The sequence below is a fragment of the Strigops habroptila genome, chromosome 5 (genome assembly GCF_004027225.2).
Source record: "Strigops habroptila isolate Jane chromosome 5, bStrHab1.2.pri, whole genome shotgun sequence".
NCBI classification, from domain to species: Eukaryota; Metazoa; Chordata; class Aves; order Psittaciformes; family Psittacidae; genus Strigops; species Strigops habroptila.
In genome coordinates this window covers 11283913-11302512 of record NC_044281.2, presented here as the reverse complement: position 1 = coordinate 11302512, position 18600 = coordinate 11283913, and the positions used below count along the sequence as shown (strand labels likewise).

General features: G+C 37.4%; 1 protein-coding gene across 1 annotated transcript in view; it reads left to right on the top strand.

Moving 5' to 3' along the window:
• The window catches only part of RFTN2 (raftlin family member 2), a 33046-nt gene that overhangs the window by 10102 nt on the left and 4344 nt on the right, over nt 1-18600 (top strand). The window contains exons 6-9 of the mRNA XM_030486260.1: nt 2348-2548; nt 7139-7260; nt 8440-8543; nt 15300-15378. Of these exons, the coding sequence (XP_030342120.1) occupies nt 2348-2548; nt 7139-7260; nt 8440-8543; nt 15300-15378 (506 nt within the window). The remainder of the gene's footprint in view (nt 1-2347; nt 2549-7138; nt 7261-8439; nt 8544-15299; nt 15379-18600) is intronic.

The following is an 18600-nucleotide window of genomic DNA, read 5'->3' as shown; positions in this document are numbered from 1 at the left end:
CCTTTTCCTAAATGCTTATAGTTTTCACTTAATCTGAAATCATAAACATGTAATAGATTGCCAAGAATATGTTATGATGATTCCAGTTCTGCCTGTTTGAAAACTGACAACAAAGAGAACCCCTTCCAGCTAGAGCTGTAATTTTACGTGCTTCTAGCCACCTCGCATAATGTACAGCAAACAAATCCGTTCATAATGGATTCTTTCTGGTTAACGTGCCTTCAAGAAGCATCCTGAAAGAGATCACTTAAAATAATGCATTGACCATGAAATCAAAGACAATAATTGTTACAAAATGAATTTGCACCAGAGAAAAGTAAATGTTGAAAAGGAAGTAGTATAGGGAGGAAAAGTATCATTGAAAAATATTGGTGCTGTGGTAGAAAACTTAGTTGTAGAAGATACTTTGCCTATGTCTGTGTGAGAGAGTGCCTGAAACAGTGACTTCTGATACTGAAGCACTATAAGGCCTCCTGGCTTTCTAGGAGGGAAAGATGAAAAGGAAGAAGTAATGTAAATCATGAGAACTAATGGAAGATAGTATTGTGTAGAAAGCAGGCAGCATGAAACTTTCATGTCAGATTGCATTTTGACATAATAGGTTTTTCTTCGATGGGCCAGACATGTTTTAATTGCTCTCAAATGCAACCTTTTCACTTTCCTATTAAGAGCTAAGCACCTTCTCCAGTTTGTAGGCTGTCAGGATAATGGTGACTCCAAGCACTGAGATAATCAATGTTCCTCTTATTTTTTAATACTGATACAACTCAGCCTCTATAGCACAATCTGTTAAAGCTTAACTCTCCTTACAGTTTGAAATAGTGGTTTGCTATATGTAGCAGAATAGAAAACCTCTTAAGTAAAAAGCAGGAACTCTTTATTCTGTTAAGGAGCCTTGTTAGTGCAGGCTGGTGCGGCCAGGTAGATTACCAACCACTGCACTGATGGGAATTTTCAAAGACAGTCTTAGATACATGTAGGTATGTACTGCCACTTCAGCATATCATTTCTATTTAGGTCTGCTCAAAAGCAAAACTCTGAGTTCTAGATTTCAAGGTCATAATGTATGAATTTTGACCACTTGCAAAGGCACATTTCTGATACTCAGGAGCAATTGAATAGTTGTGTCAGGAGACTTGATAGTGTTTTTTCTATGAAGAACAAAAATGAAAGTGATCCCACTTAAGATACATAGGAAAGGAAATTAAAGTTTGTCAGGGTTAACGCATTTTATGCTAGTACAACCACCTGTGGAGGAGGTAAAATAAAACTGTATAAAAAGGAGAGTCATCTCTTACTGATAGAGTTCCAGATTTTGTCCTCAGTGCACCTTATTCCAGGCACCTGATGTCACCTGCAGTGTGTGTGATAACACTTCTTAAAACAGAGAGAGGTTCTCCCAGAGATTGAATCAGACTACTTATACTCCAAATCCAACTTTGGAAATCTCCCTCTATTTCTAGAGCCTAGAGAGGCTGGCATCTCAACTGGTGTCAGCTACATCAAGTTCCTTTCTTTTGGCAGTGTGAATACTACTGCTTTCTAGAGATTGGTTTCTGTTGATTTAGGCTGCTCAGATGCTGAAGGGTTAGACAATCTGAGAGCAGTTGCCAAAAAATGTTGTGTGTTATTTCTCCACAGCAGTGGCATACGTGTGAGTGTATTTGTAGCATACATTTATATAGCTAGGACTTAATAACTTGTCACCAGTGATTTCCTGAAATGCTATGGATTTGTGAATTTTAATTTTTGGTGAATGCTTGTTTGACTCTGTTTTTATAATAGCACTGTATTAATGCCTAGATATAAAAAGCATTTGAGGATATGCAGGTTTTGTATGCTTAACTCGCTCATCATTTACTGTGTGGGGAAACTCCAGTAGGCAACTGATTATACTGGTACTCAAGTCATCTTCAGAAAGTAATGGGTATAAAGCAGTACTGTACAAGGCATTCCTGATACTTCAAAATGTAGAAAATTGTCTTCAGTCTTCTGTTTAATTTCAAATATTTGTAGTCAGAAGTTCCATGAATAGCAGAAATGAAGCCTGTTTCCACTGGGGTTTTCTTAGCTTTAGTGTATTTTCTCTATGGAAAACCTACCTACCTAAAAGGTCCAGTGGCAACCCAAGTGTAGTATGTTCAAATTTTTCCTGTATCTCAGAGCGTGCCCCCCTCAGAACTCATCCCGAGTGTGTTTAGGGCTCAAGCAGAGTACAGTCACATCAGGAAACAATTCTTAAAAGTGTTGCTTAGAATTAGAAGCCCATGTTGAAATAAAAGATTAATAGTGTTTTTATTTTGGAGCACTGTCTTCCAGAGGTTCATTCTTTTTTCCTTTTTCTTAGACAAGCTATATACAGTCTTCAATGTTTTTGATGATGATTCTACCTGCTGGACCTATCATGAGGGCGTGTTGTCTATGAAAGTAACAAGAAAAGGGCCAGTTATTAGTACACTGGAAGCAGACTGGCTAGAATTAACCACATTTTATTATAAACAAGGATTGTCATTAATTGATTCCTTTGTACACTGGGAAACTTCTAAAGGTGAGTAGTGTCCCCAAATATCATGAAGCTTTTATTTGTTTATGGAGAAATACATCATTTGCAAAAAGTAGATCATGTTTTGCTGCTTGATGTGAAGGGCAATATGTAACCATGGTCAGATAATCATTGTAAACTTACAGAACCTGATAACCTGAAAAGAGAATAAGTTGGGTTTGGGGCAGTTGTAATTCTGAATAATTGAAATTCCTGCTTTGTTTTATCAAACTGAGGATTTCCAAAGCAGGAAAGTAGTGTTATAATGAAGTTAATCTTTTATGGTAGTGGGGTGTTTTTTTTTTGTTGTTGTTGCTTTTTAAGGAAAAGATAATGGGGAAAAAAAAAAAGATAGATGTTTCCCTCATGTTCATATTCTGCTGATCACTGCAGATACTGTGCTGCACTCTGTTGAATACTTCTGTTGAGACAAAAGAGCGCTTTGAGTTCTCATTGTGCTTGTTGTACTGTTACCTAAGTCAGACTTCCGTACTTCCTGCTCTTTCCAGCTATTTGCTGGGCTTAAAAATTCTTTCCAAAACACCAAATTGCATTAAAATTCAGCTGTTGATCCTGAAGATTCAGGATATTTCTGCAGGTTGTTCTAGTCAGATGTAGACATACAGAGTAGAGAAATCTGGGTTTGTCCTTGCCCTCAACTGTAGGCAGACCCTCCAAGACCATTTCACACAACAGGGGGAGAGGTCTTCCCTGGTCCATCCTGCTCTCTGCAGGAATCTACAGCTCAGTGAGCCCTCAATTGTTCCAATTGTGGTGCTTCAGGCCACAATTTCTTCTTTATTCTGCCAGTTTCAGTTCAATCTCAGTTTTTATTCTGACAGATCATACTAGCTCTTTCAGAGCTCCTCGCCTTCATCCTCCTGGTGAAGACAGACACAGGCCTGATGTCAGCAGTGCCCATTGCTGCACACCCTGCTCAGCCCAAAATCCTATGCTTTGGCAGAGCTGCAAGACATTGCTGTACTACTGCTGGCAACAGAAGCAGCTCTTCATGGGCTGAAGTATTTTGAACTCTTAAGACTCTGTTTTGGTAAAATATGTAATTAAAAGATTAATTTCCATTTAAACTGAATTTGTCTGAGAGCCAGAAATTAGAAGTGTTGAAAAAAACCAGTATGTAGCTACTGTTGTGCAATTACTCAAAGAATAGTACTCCAGCGTTAGGGGAATAGACCAAGAGAGTGTGACATAGTTGTTTCAGAATTTATTATTGTAATAAATGTTGTTTGATAGCAAACTTAGAATTTGTACTTCAGTAATGTGATACTTTGGTTGGATTTGTTCATGTCTTCTACTAAGTCGTTGGTGTCCCTTTAGAATGGCTTATGGCAGTTCACCATAAGCAAGCAAAACACAGGCCTGCAGTGGAGAAGAGTCTTGCAAAAAGGTGCCAGAGACCTTAAACAGTTTTTGCAGTACACAGGCTGATATCAAGTGCAGTAGTTTAATAATGCATTAAAGTGGCTTTCATAACTCATTTTACATTTGCTTGTTACAGGAGTTATACAAGGAGGGTAGAATTACTGAGGTTTTGAATAGTTTTAGTATTATATGTCTTATTAAATGTTTTTTTCCTGCTATTCTGATTTAAAATAAAATGCATTCAGCATCCCCTTTGCAAGGTTTGGATTAGCAAAGGGCTTTAAAAAAAAAAGGAGAACATGGAAAATCTCTGGAAGTTAGATGATGTGGGTTCTTCAAAAATCAAACCCTGAAAATAATGAGAACTCAGTTTTCGTTGTTCTCAGTAGTTCAGTTTTGGGTGTGAATCACTGCATTTCTGGAGCTCTGCAGTACAGTACATTTAGTGATTGTCAGAGGAACAAATCAACACCACGATATGTACCGCAGATTGAATTTGGCAGCTAGTCCCTCTCAAACTGCCTATTCTGTGCACTTAAACAGCCTCCTAGTGCAGTCTGTATTAGTCATCTTTTTTCACTCTTAAATTATAATTCCTATCTATTGAAGTCAGTGGAAGAACAAAGTTTCCTTTGGGGGAGGAGAGGTGAGAAATCAAACTCCTAGTTTTCAGTACAGATTTTTTAGAGCTGGAAAAAAACTCTCTGGAGATATGTTACAATTCACTGAGGGTTGGTTTTGGCAGCTGTTGAAATTAATCTTTGCAGCTGTTGTCCAACAACAGTTTTACAGTCTTCTCATTCCCCTGTAGCTATCTGCCTTTCTCTATGTGAATAACTTTAATACCCAGGTTATGACTTATTAAGGGATTTCATGCTGCCTTTTTGCAGCAGTTGGTGCTTCTGCTTCAGCCCCACTTGACTGGTATGTGTTTCAGTTAGACTCATGGGTGGGATGCTGCTGCATTAAACTGGATATATGCAAAGGCACAGGTCGCTCTGTAGATGGAATTCTGCAGCTGATAAGTTTCTGTAACCACAGTAAGAAATTAATTTAGCTACTGAGTTCTTAAGTTAAAACATTTGTTCTTGAGGGGAATATTGAAGAGCTTTATAACCAGATTTTGGCATTCAACTAAGGGAAACCTAAAATGCTTTTTTGGGGAGGAAAAGTATTTAAGCATTTGGACTCATTACTAGAACTACTTCTTGTATGTCTGCATGTACAGGCATACATTGTCTATATATGCACAATGTAGTTGTCACCCTCACTTTTTGTTTGCTTTTAAACTGTGAGGTGTCTTTAGCAGTAGTTGTTCTTTCATACAGCTTCAATGAAATGAGCAAATTTTATCTACTGTTTAAATAAAAACACCAATCCAAGTCAGGCAGCTGCAGAAATCCTCCTCTGGTTCAGACTCTGCAGATGTTGTGCAGAGTCTGTTATTACCAGGATCAAACTGCAATACCCAATTTAAGGTAGGAGGAAGATTTAACTTAAATAGAACTTAAAAATCATTGTCAAATCCTAATAATCACTAATTTCTGTGTTCTGCTGCCAAAAGAGGATGCAGTCATAAAAGCAATACAGGTAAGTCCTTTTAGCAGCCATTTGGATCATTGTAGTGTTTCTTCCATTTGTAGCTGCCTTGGAGGTCCTCATTGTCATAGAAGTGCTGTGGCAATGGCAATATTTTTGCTTTTTCTGGTTTGTTATCTGTCATGCAGCAATTTTTGTATTATTTTTTTTTTAAGTATTAACAAAGATGTTGTAATCGGCAGAATGGGCAGGTGAACCCGTTAGCCACATATGTAGCTTTTTTGATAGAGATGAATTTTGACATGGTACATTTTATGAGTTATCAGTTTGTCTCAAAATCCCACTGAGTGGAGGTATCTTGTGTCAGTACTGTTTAAAATAGAGTTATTCTCTTGTATTTGAAAAAGATGGAAATATTCAAGCATGTTGTAGGTGGGCTGCCCATTTTAAGTATCTGCCTGAAGCAGAAGAAAAGTCAAAGTCCATGAGTTTCTAAGATTGAGTATTTATGAATTACTAGGAGCTGTGTAGATATTCGTGTGTTTGTGCCCGAAGCCATATATTCAGTTGCATGTACAATCACATTATATTTGTGCAATCTAAAAATAACATGTCCAATATCTCTACAAATACATGGAAGAGATATATATGCATGCAAGTATCTAATCAGAACTCAAACTACCTAAATCTGCTGTATGCGATATAGTTAAAAAAGTACGAAGGAATAGTTGGTATTTTATGGTACATGAACAAGCGTGCTCAAAGAAAAGGGAATTCCTGGTTTACACAGTACAACTTCTGTGCCAATCTGGTCAATTTTTAAAACCAGACCAGTTGTGTTGCAGAAGTTTTCTTTGTTTACTAGGTGGGTGTTTTCCTGAAATTTTCCTTCCTTTCCTGAGTCTGTGGCAAAAACAATCATCTCCCCAAATCTCTTTGTGCAACACTGGAGAGGATTTAAGTCTGATATTCTGAGGATCAAATAATTTTACTGCTCAGATTTAGTTTAAGATAGTCAGCAGTCAAGGTACATCCGCACAAAAGGCTTCCAATGGCTCTTAGGAGAAGCTAAACCATAAAATGAACCAATGTTTAATGCTCAGCTTCAGTTTGGGCTAACCGGATACTGTCAGGCTTCAACAAGTGAGTCAGGGGGTTGTGATCTGACACTTCCTTCCCAGCAGGAATTACTTCTGTTTGAGGCTCTTCCTGTGGCCATTTATGTATTTATTTAAGTAACAGTAGCTAGGCTTTGCACTTCATGCTTCATTTATCTTTATGGTCTCTCCCACCACACTAAAAGCCACCCTTGCTGTCAGCATACAATATCGAAGTTGAGTAAAGAAGGTTTATGCCCATCTGCTGTGGGGGATATGTTGAATACAGGAAACTGGAATTCAGATCCGAGCATGGAAGTGCTAATGCTTTTGAGAAAACGAAATGGTTCGTAGTTCAATTTGTATAGCAAAAAGGGGGTTGAATAATATAGTGGACTCACATAATTTATCAACCTGTCACCAGACACAGAAATAACAAATTCGAGTTATTTGCTGTCTTGGTTTATTTTACTTTAGAGGACTGTTCAATGAGAAAAAACAAGTCCATGTACGTATCTCAGCAAGATACCAACCTAAAACTTTATATTTCAGTTTATGTTTGCCTTTATGTTCACAGGGGACTATTTGCCTAAATCTTTAGAAGGATTATTTATCTACGAAGAAGAAGGTGCTGGGGTTCCAGGTTCTAACAGGAAAGGAAATGATGCTATAGTTGTTGAACAATGGACAGTCATTGAGGTAAACTGGTGATTATTTAGCAAAGCTATTTCCTACTCATATTTTCTTTGGTTTATTTCCTTAGAATGCTTATACCAGTGATAGATGAACATTCAGGGTGGTTTCTTGAAGCCACCTGCATAAGCCAAAGTGTTGAATCATAAAAATCAAGTCAGGCCTGTGGCCATTGATCAATGTGCATAAAAAAATATGCTGCAGGGAGTGTGGCCTGATACTTGCAAGCATTCATACCAGCAAATTCAACCACCAAGGAAAATGTTTGGTTCGTTGGTTTTTTATATGTGTGCTTGAGACCAATTTAGAGATAATTTCAGCAGTCCCACTGTCGATTTGCTGAAGTATTCTTAAATAGAAAGGGGAAGAAAATAGCAAAACCTAGAAACAGCACAAGGAAAAAATTGAGAATTAATTGCGTATGCTTTTCACATGTATATTCTTAGTAAAATTTTACTGCGAAGTATGAAAAACTTCATGTTTCCTAATAAATTTACATGTACTACTGTAGCATAGTACAGCAATAAAATAATCTAATGTTTTTTAATGTTTCAGTATTATAAGATTATTGGTATTAATGAGATCTGAAAGTAATAGTTGTTGAAGGATACTAACGGCTTCTTTTTGAAATATTCAATGATAAATACATTTATCAATGTGACAAGAAACAACATAAACCTAAGACCTTTTAAATTAAAAAAGGAAAATAGAAAAAAAAAAAACCCAACAACAAAAAACCCCAAACAAATCACTAACCACCAAAACTTACATAGCTAGTATATACTTCACATATATGAAGTATCTAGCTATATGAGGTGCTTATTATTCAGATGTGAAGTAAAAACCTAAATACATTGAGACATCTTTTATGGTGTTCAAAAAGTTTTAGGTATTAATTCAGCTACCTGACAAGCTTTAACAAGTGGGATGTGCTTTGAATGTCTTATTGAATCAGAGCTCGTACCTAAACTTAGTATGTCCTGTCTGATTTCCTAGTCTTCCGTAGTCTTGAACTTCTGCAATGGTTTTCAGTTTGAAATAGTGAATCTACAGCAAACAGCACAGTTTAATGTCATCTCAAAGGGTTACCTCATTATAAATTAGGAGAGTCATTGTAATTTGTGTAGAAATGCGAATAAAACCTGTACAGAGTCTCTTTACTACTTTTTATAATTATTAATGTAGGGGTGTGAAATTAAAACAGATTATGGACCTTTATTGCACACGCTGGCTGAGTTTGGATGGCTCCTGACCTGTGTCCTGCCTACACCTATCGTACGACATGACAGGTACCCAAACAATATATTACAGCATTTTGGTGTGTACATCCCAGAATTATCAAATGATTACTTCTGTACTTAAATGTAAAAGGAATTAAAAATGCTAATAATGTTGACTGCATATAAAACTTGAGATGTAAGGAGCATTATGGTGGAGTCCTTTTTACAACACTGTTTTAGGACTGCTGGCTTCAGTGAGTTTCAAATGAAACTGATAATCCTGAATTTAAATACATTGTTTGTATCTAAACATGAAAGATTTTATTTAGGAGACTTTTTAGCTGGTCCCCAGCAATGGGGTTACTCATACGCTTCAAGTTCAAACAAGTGTTGAAATGTTTCACTAATTTAGGACCTTGGCAAATGACTGGTTTAGACTGTGTAAAAAGTCATGTTGTCACAGGACAGTCATGTTGTATTTATTGCAAATTAGGGAGGAGAATGTGCTAATTCAGCAAGTTACTGGGCTGTTACTCTTCTTTGATGTAGACAATATGTTTCGTTTTGAATATAGTACCAAACTACTGGATTTCAGTTCTCTTACTGTAATATTTATTTAAATGGCTGAGGGGGCTTTATAAACATAAGAAGAGCTCAATAGTAGACCTGGATTCCCTATAGGATTCCAGATTTGTGTTTGGTTTGTTTTTTGGGGATTTTTTAACAACAAAAATTACTGTGCTTTTTCTTCATGGTACCAAGCTAAAAACTGTCAAATGAAACGCTGGGTTAAGCATACACCTCTTTGTTTTCTCTCCTTTTTCTTTTCTTTTTTCCTTGTTTTTCTTTTTTAATTCCCCTCCCATTAGATTGAGATTGCCAAGGTTTGAAAACAAACAAATGTACTGAGGCATGGCTTAGGGCTCATTAAGGACAATGGAAAGAGTGGGTGACTTGAGTAATCTTTGGATCCAGACCTCACTGTATTAAATCAAGACAGCATGAAAAAGGATGTGAATGAAAGGTTCTAAGAGAACTGCTCCAAGAAAGTGGAGTTTTGTTCAAGTGATTTGGCATAATTAAATCAACTCACCCATGTGAGAAGAAGGTTATTCTGGTCAGGCGGTAGGTGTTGCAGTGTTTTGGAGGCTGTATTTTTGTAATAGTTTAACCAACTGATTAAATGCAAAGACAGAAGAAGTTGTGGTAAAACAATACGGCATGTTCTGCTGTTATTTTTTGAAGGGTCTTTGTTTTGTTTTTCTCTGTAATTTATTAAATTCTGAACTTCTAAAGCTTCTGCTCCAGAAAGAAACAGTTTTCAGAATATGAAAAAAATGGTTATCCTTTGGTTGAGTTCTTCAAACAAAATTTCATAGTCTAAGTGTATCTAATTTCAGAGTCTTAAGTGCTTTGAACATGGTAACTTAAGGCTATGTGAAACATTGAGCCTGGTTTTAATAAACAGCTGAAATTTTTGGCCAGACCTTAGAGCTTGAGAGCCTTTGGGATCTGGATCTACTTGTGGAAGGATGTGAGTAGACAATGGGACATGAGTAGTCATGGTGTGCTATGGGTCATAGAATGAGAGAGAGGTTTCAACCTCAAAACTGTTGTATCCTGCAAACAGTGTAACTGTGCCCATCCCTGTAGAGTTTGGACAGCAGAGTCAAGATTGTCCTGAGCAGCTGCTGGTCAATCACTCTGAGTATCAGTCTGTGCTTGCAGCAGGCAAAATCCTAGATCATCTTTAAGGTCCCTTCCAACCATTCTGTAATTATATGATTCTTACAAAACTGTAGGCTGTTTCATACCTCATAGATTGCAGAGCAAAGGCAGGGCTGCTTAAAAGCAGCTGAGTGCTGTAAGAAGAAAAATAAACAGAGAAAGTGCTGTAGGAAGTGCTAGCATTAATTAGACTGGATCTGTTCCTTGGATTGATAAGAAGGTAATATACCAGCAAGATACTTAAGTTGCACGAGATGTCTGAAGTAGCATTGTTAAACAACCAGCCCACTGATGTCTGTGATCATGCAAAAAGGGGTTGTATCCTGGTCAAATCTGAACCTAGATTCATTTTGTATCAACACCGGAATAATTCAGACCTAATAAAAAGCATTTGTTTTCTGGCCTAAATGGCTGGGTAGGTATCTGCATGAATTGTCTAACACTTTCTGTTGTCCTGCTGTGGCTTGTGAGATACTTTTGGGAGAAATATAATAAACCATGTTTTGTGTGTCTGTGGTATAACTCATATACAGCTATTCAGTTTTCTTAAAAAGCCTATGAAAAAGAACTCCTAATTAGGGATTAAGAATGCTTTGGACTCCAAAAAAGAATGTATCCGTCCTGATAAGCTAAGTAGTGATTGATAAATACTATTTTTAGGCATTGATGTTGGTATTTATAGAGGAGAAGAAATTCCTGGATGGTTACTATGTGCCTGATATGAAAGATGCCATTACTGTGGTGTTGGATTATCCTAGGAATGCAAGTTAAATGTCTCACTAAAGAAGGACACTTTATGCTGCCGAACAGCTGGTCTGTTCCCAGACTTGGAACTCTGACCTCAAAACCCAGCCTGCATATTAATGGACTTCAGAAACACTGGGAAAACAAAATGAGCATCATCTTGGGATGATCTGGCAAAGTCATGTTTTCATATTTATTTAAAAATAAAATTGTACAAAGTATATAAAGAAAATTCTATGTAAGAATAGAATTGTTAACAGGGCAGCCTGCTCCCCATTTTTAGTCACCACATTATTTTGCTCTATTCTCTGTCTTCCTCTTCTAATTCATTGCAAAACTTTCTCATGTGTCAGATCTTCTGTGATCTGTTCTTAGCCGTTATGCCCACTGCTTGTCTGCAAACAGAGATTGTGACCAACAGGCTAACACAGGTTCTGGAGTGTGACAGGGTTGTCATCCACTGATGTGCTCCTTCTTTTTCACATGGTTAGGATTTGAAGCAGTTTGAAAACCAGCAGCTGTCATGTCTGTTCCTGCGTGGTTTTGGTTTCGAAGTTCTTTTTTTACAGATGTTCCTCTTCATAAAATCAAATGTCCTGTTGTGTGAAGTGTTGTGCATGTGACAGCTGAGTGTCATGGATCACTGTCCTGTTTCAGGCAGGGGCAGCGGTCTCTAGGCCTACTTAGTCCTTTTAACTCCTACCTCAATGGCTAAGGCACTTCAGATGCAGGAAACTTTTCCTTGAGAAATGTAATCTTTGTTGCTACAAATAGAGCAATGGTAAATGTCATATTCCTGAAACATAGAGAGTTGCTGTTTCATGCAAAGCTGTTTGAAAAATAAGCACTGTGGGGTTTGGGGTTTTTTTGGGGGTCAGCATGCTATAAAATCCACAGAAGTTCCCATCTTCTGACAGTGTTTCTCTTTTTCCAGGGATATGAGAAAACAGAATGATTTAAAAAAAAGTACATACGATGCAACATTTGTTGTATCCATCCATATCTTGGGTATTTAAACTGTGTCAGCAGTCAATAAAGAATTTTTGACCAAAAAAGCATAAAAGAGTACAAGACAGATCCACAATAATATTCGTGACCTAAAGAGACTTCTGCATTGTATACAGCTCTTACTTACTAGTTAAATGTCTCCAGACAAGAATTTGACAGTAATTATGCCAAGTTCAGAAGTTATGTATCAAGGATAAAATTAATCATCCTTTTAGGAGTTAAATCTAGTGAGTGAGGAAAAATATGTTAGAAGATGCTTTGCTGGTAACTTAGTACTACTGCAGTTACTAATATGGTATTACCATGAGTTTGTAGAATTTCATACATATTTGTGGTCTAAAATTAGAATTATTTCTAAGGTGTCTTAAATTTTTCATTGAACAGATCCCTTAAGCCAGGAGGCTGTCCCAAGCTGGTGTCTGTCTCGTAACTGAAATCTAGATGCTGTGCAATTCCAAAGGAGTGCAAAACTTTATTATTTTGGGAAACTCAAACCACCTGAATGGGTTAAAAGAATCCATCATCCTGCTCCTTTTGTTCATTTTTCAGAAAACATTGTTTGACCTTAGAATTAAGTGCTTTGCGTACGAAATGTTTGTGCATTTAAAAAAATCTATAAAAATCAGAGCCATTGGCAGGAAAACTTGGCTTCCCACTTGATGATTGTTTTGGAGGACTTATTTAATAAATACATGTAAAAGGACAAATATATTGCCAGTGCAGCATAAGCAGACAAGCAAATTGCTGGTGTTTTAACAAAAGAATTTCTGTTGCTCTTCATCCCTCTTAAAAGAAGAGACAGGAAAAGGTTTCAGCAGCCTTACTCTGCAGTGACCTTTATTTCCCTTCACTGATTACTGTAGTCCCTGAAAAGGGGCAATGCAGACTGTCCTCGAGCGCCGGAAAGCAGGCGAGCAAACACAGTGCAAAACACTGACTCTGGGGTTATTAATTTATCATGACAAACTATTGAATGCAAGTTCTCAAAATGCCCTGGCTGATGAGGCAAAGAGGGAATGTGGAAATGTGAGGGAAGCTATGGAGTGGCTTGCTCTGAGCGCTTTTTCTCATTTAAATTCTGTGGAAATCCCACTGTCATTGAGTTCTTTGTGAATTAAGCTCATAGCCGCTTTGTCGTGTGTGGCATTTTAATAAGGTCAGACTTAGAAAATTGTTAGTTTACTTATTGTCTACTCACCATCGCGTCTTTTCTCTGTTCTAGTAGAATTTGTACAAGCTGTAGCTTAAAGTTTGGGGATTTTTTCTTTTCTCTGAAGGAATGCAGACACTGTTACAAAATAAGCCGTAGGCTCTTCCCCATGCCAGGGACTGTGCTCAGCCTTCTCATTTAGAAGAGAGGTTTCCAAGTTGATATTATCAAAACAGACATGACTGAGGCAGGGAGAGATGCCTAGCCAACTGGAATGAGGTTGCAGGATTGCTGATCTCCTTGTCATGACATAAAATTGTAACACATTTTCTTTTAATGAATGCAAATAGCGGGGTAGGGACTCTCAGAGCAAGAAACTAATGAGTTTGTTCTTCTGCCTCCTTGTTTTCCCCACAAGCTGGAGTTTAAGGTAGTTCTCTATTCTCATCCAAAGAAAACGTGCAAACAGACGCCATGACCTGAGTTCACAATCTTCCTTTCAGTCCAGCTGAGAGACTAAATACAGTCACAAAACCATCGCCACTGAGTACTGATGAGATGTAGCTGAGTATGCTGGGATTAGTGCTGGTTTCTGTACTTTCAGGGTTTAGTTCCAGAAGGTCTTCTGGGGCAGGCCGTTAACAGGTTCTTCCTGATCTCAGAGGAACAGTTTTAATCCCTGATTTTTCTTGGAGCCAGTCCCTAATCATAAATATAAATTAATTCTATCAGTCCTAGCCCTGGCATGAGACCTGAACCAGTTACCTCAGTTTTCTGTGTGTGGTTCTTAACATTGTGACATACCCATACTGAAGTACAAGCTTACGTTATTCTAGTAGTTCTTTCCATAATCTTATGCAGAATAATACTGTTTTAGGATTGATAGACTAGATGGAATCATAGATACTTCAAGCGAACTTGCTACATGTCTCTTTTGTGTTTCTATTTCGCTACTTTTCTTTAACATGCTCTCAAATCTGTAGTTGCTCTTCTGCCAAAGTATTTAAGTGTCTTTCCTTTATATGCCTGAAGATCTCACTGAATACTGCAGAAGTAGAATTTGGGAGGAGAAGAGTTTGTCAAAATTTAGTATCTCGTATATTAGGAGAGCACAGGGATTCTTGAAACCCTCCCATCCTAGAGCTCTGGTCTTGAAATTCTTGCACTCTTGCAGTGCCAGAGAGTCAGGCTTTGTAGCACATAAGCAATCAATGTGCTGACCTGAATTTCTGATAGAAAGGTGACGAAAATGAATACATAAAAATTTGAAAAGGATTTATCATGAGTACTAAGAGAGTGCAACGCTTCTGAAACATCCTGTCAGTAACATCTGATTTGGTTTGAGGAACAAATTTGTCCTTTCACATTTATTTTTGTAAAAGTGTTTCTTTGGGGGTGGAAAATAAAAAACATGCTGCTTGAAATTATATTTCTACAACAGTATCAACCTTTCTCAAAGTTCCAGGACTAAAAACTGAAGCTCCTCTTTCTTTTTTTACCCCCTTTATTTATCTTCCTGCTATATTCTCTTGTCCTTCCTATGCATGTATCTTCCATGTACAAAACGGCCAGTGTTATTTATCTTGTGCATCTAGAGCTGAGACCTTTTATCCATAGGTGGTAAGATAACAAGCTTATCCTGCAGTGTCAGTTAGATGTCGCGTTATGACTGAAAAACACTTTCTACTTAGCAGTAGAGATTGTTACTTCCCAAGTTCCATACCATAAGTTATTGAGAGGTTTGTTGAAGCTGTGGATCTGTTGAGATGGGGCCTGTTTGTTGTGGTGTCAATAGGTAGCAATACGTTGCTGTATATGTGACAGTGAAGATTAGGTGAAAGACTTTTTGAGGCTTACTGCAGACATAAAGGTGCAGGCTTTGATTTAAAGTAGGAGCTCTGGTACTTAAACTTTCAAGAATAAACATTAAATAACTAAGCATAGCAATACAAATTTTTTCTTGCATGCATATTTGCATGTATAACACCTTAAGCCAGCTCTGTACTTTCTGTGGTTTTTTTATGTGATTACAGAACTGTTCAGGAATTAATAAAGCATTAATGCTTGGTAATCTTATCCCCTTCTTGCCATGGACTTATGTGCTCACAACTTACAGTTGACTCCGAAAGGTATGAACTTGTTACAGTGACTGTTACTGCCTTTAAAATATTGAAATTATTTTCTTTAAATTCTAGTGAAGGAAATCTGGCCACAAAGCAAGTAATTTTTCTTCAAAGACCTGTTATGTGGAATTCTGCTGTCCAGACACCAGAGGTGAGTAACATCTTTATGGTATTACTGTAAAAAGATCAGCCTCATTCACATAATGGTTAGATACAGAAACAAAGCTTAAAAATTCATGAGGAAAAAGGTGGCAGAAGAGGGTTTCCCTTGAAACAAGTTCAAGATTGCAGAGGCCTTTTGCAGCTTAACTTATATATTTTCTTTTTTCTCAGCCATATAGCTCTTAAATTAAGCCACAGAGAAGAGCATGAGCATGCGAAAAACCTCTTTTGTGCAAAGAAGTTACTGTGTCTCAGGTGGATGAGGTTGGCTATGCTGTAATTATTTCTTTAGAAGTCTTCAGGAAGTCTTAAATGTTCTGATTGAAATCTGCTTTACATGAAAAAGAAAACATTTTCTTTTGACCCCCAAAACATCTACTTTCACACTCGTAGAAGAACACAAGTGTCAAGCTGTGCAAAGGATACTGTAATTTGGAGGGTAACAGAATAAAGGGATGTTAGCTGTTGTTGCATGAAAATGTGTGACAGAAGTAGAGGATTTAAGATTCCTGCATCTGGACCTCAGCAACTCCTTGCCCTTCTTGAGTGAGGCTCTTGATAAAAAAGTTGTGTAAAAGGTTGAATAAAAGTGCTTTGGGGATTAAGTAACTGGCAGTTACTGTGTTCTACTCAGAGCCAAGGTCACAACAGTTACTGCACCTACATAGTGCTGTAGTAAATCCTGCTGTGGCCAAAGAAGGATGAGCTACAGGTGGACTTTGTCAAGTCTTCCAACATCCTGTAATGGATTTTCATTTTTGTTATTTCTGTTCTTCAATGGCCATTCAACCTTTCTGTAATCAACATGGCTTAAGCAGCTATGAAAATTATGGGCATTCTCATTCATGTCAAGCACTAGAGTAGAACTTTACAAACTCTGTCATTTGCAGTATTGTACACTATTATAAGGCAGTGATACCCAGTCTCTTCTTCCTCCATCTGTATCAACAGTTTCGCAGGTCTCTAAATTTCTTGCATTTGTATTTGATATTTCTCTGTCCTTTTTACCTTCAGTCCGGTCTGTTACCATAATTTTTATTTCCTTCTGCTTAGTGTTTCTAAAATACACTCTAACTTCTCTTGTTCTTCTCCAGGCTTTTGCTTATCTCCAGCCTAACTTCCTTCTCACTGCGTCCCCTAATATTACTTCCATGCCTGGAAGAACTGCATTCTGCATGTGCAATTAAAGTCCTGTTTTTCTCTCTACTGCCATCTTAATTCCCAGCTAGTTCTTGGACACTATCTATAATTTATTTCCTCATTTACAGAACTTGAGCTTCATGCTCTTTTCTCTTTAGTGTTCTGTGTAGTCTCTCTTGCCAATGTCTTAATCTCTTTCATTCATACCCTCTTTTCTCCCAGCTCCTCATATGTTTGTTCATTCCTTTGATTTCTCCGTGTACTAAGTACCTCCAGCTTTCAAAGCTTCTGACCCCTGCTCGTATGCTTGACTTCATTGTTTTCACATGCTTTCCTAATACATTTCCAAAAGTATTTTTGGAGCATAATTTTTATATCAGTGTTGTAAATACATAAAAATATAATTGTGTCAGTCATTATGAAATAGTCATCCTTTTCCTTATACTTCCATACTTTTTTTAATACACTGTATAATAAGGGCATGGACTCCTGATAGGAATACTCTTTCCTTGGTAAGGCATATTATTTCTAACTATAAGCCTCTCTTAAAAGGCAGCATAACCGCATGATACAAGTTAGAATGGTTAAGACTGGATTCTGCCAAGAGATGCAATACAAACCAGCTCTGTGAAAGCATTCAGCCTGAGCAACTGATGAATCTTTGAGATGTGGTTTAAATTAAAAATAGGAAGCATTATGCTTACAGTTTAAATTCTGTCACCCAGTTGCAAGTTGATCAGCAGCTTTAGTTTATACAAATAAAATGGTGTGTTTTTTAGTTATTTTACTTTGTTATAATGAGAAGCCTTTGACTTAAGCATTAACATACTAGAAGTAAACAAGAAATAGCTGATTTGTAGCCATTTACATCAGGATTACTGTGTTTAAAGACTGAACAAACTTAGTATCTAAATGTGCTCTTTAAGTACCAGTGAATGTTTTACTTTTCCATCAGGAAATTTCAGTGTGCCAAGGTTATTTTAGCATGGGATAAATAGGTGGTGCAGGCTGAAGCTGAAACATCCAGCAGAGTAACATTTTCCTTTGTTTTTACCAATTGTGTTGGGTTTCCCCTAAATTTTCATCTTTTTACTTCATTGCTTTTTTACCAAAATGTCTGAATTGGCAAACAATTTAAATTCATAGATTTGTTAGTAATACCTAACTAATATAGGATGCTGTGCTAGCTTTGCATTGAGTAGATAGATTTCAGGTGCAAAACAGGCTACTGAAATCCGAAAGCGTTAACTTTTGCTTTACAAACTTTAATATGCTTATTGCAGATGTCCCCTGGACATGGATGACACAGCTGTATGTCTTTATCAAATCCTTGCAAATGTTTCAGTAAAGGCATTTAATTCTTGTGATTCTGTATTGTTGGGCATTGTCGGTTTTTTAATTGTTGGGTCAAAGTTAGCATTTCCATTTTGAAAGGAAATTTTGCTTCAGTAAGAATTGGGGGAAAACCCCTATTACTTGGTCTCTTATTCCCGCAGGGTCTCTTTTCTGAGGAGGGTATATTTCATGTCCTCACAGCTCATCTCTGTGCCTTGTATGTTGATGGGATAATGCATTATGACCTGGCTTCTGATTTATGTAATGGTTCAAAAGCCTCTTGGATTAGGAGGGCTATACTGTCTCAGTGGGCTCTTTGTTTATCACAGACCATTTGCTTTTCTACAAGAATAGTTCAGAGGAGGAGATCCAAGATAGAAACACACAGTGCTTGAGGTTATTTTTTCTCTTTTCTCTTTTTTCCTTTATTTCCCTTCAGCAGACTTCTCCATCCTCTTACTGTGGCATCCAGGCAAAGCTTATTTCCTTCTGTTTCTCCTGAGGCAACATTATTTCCCCTTAATGTAATTTCCCAATGTCTCCCGTAACAGCTTCCCTAAATACATTTCCTTTAGCCACAAGGGCCATTGTTTTTACTGTTTCAAAAGGGTTTCAGGGAAAAAAAAAAAACAGCAATGTATAGAAGGGGGAGGCACAGAGCTTGCCAGAGCATGGCAAAAACATTTGTGGGCTGGTTTTGTTTTTAAAGGGTTGTGTTTGTGTAAAATTTCCCTGC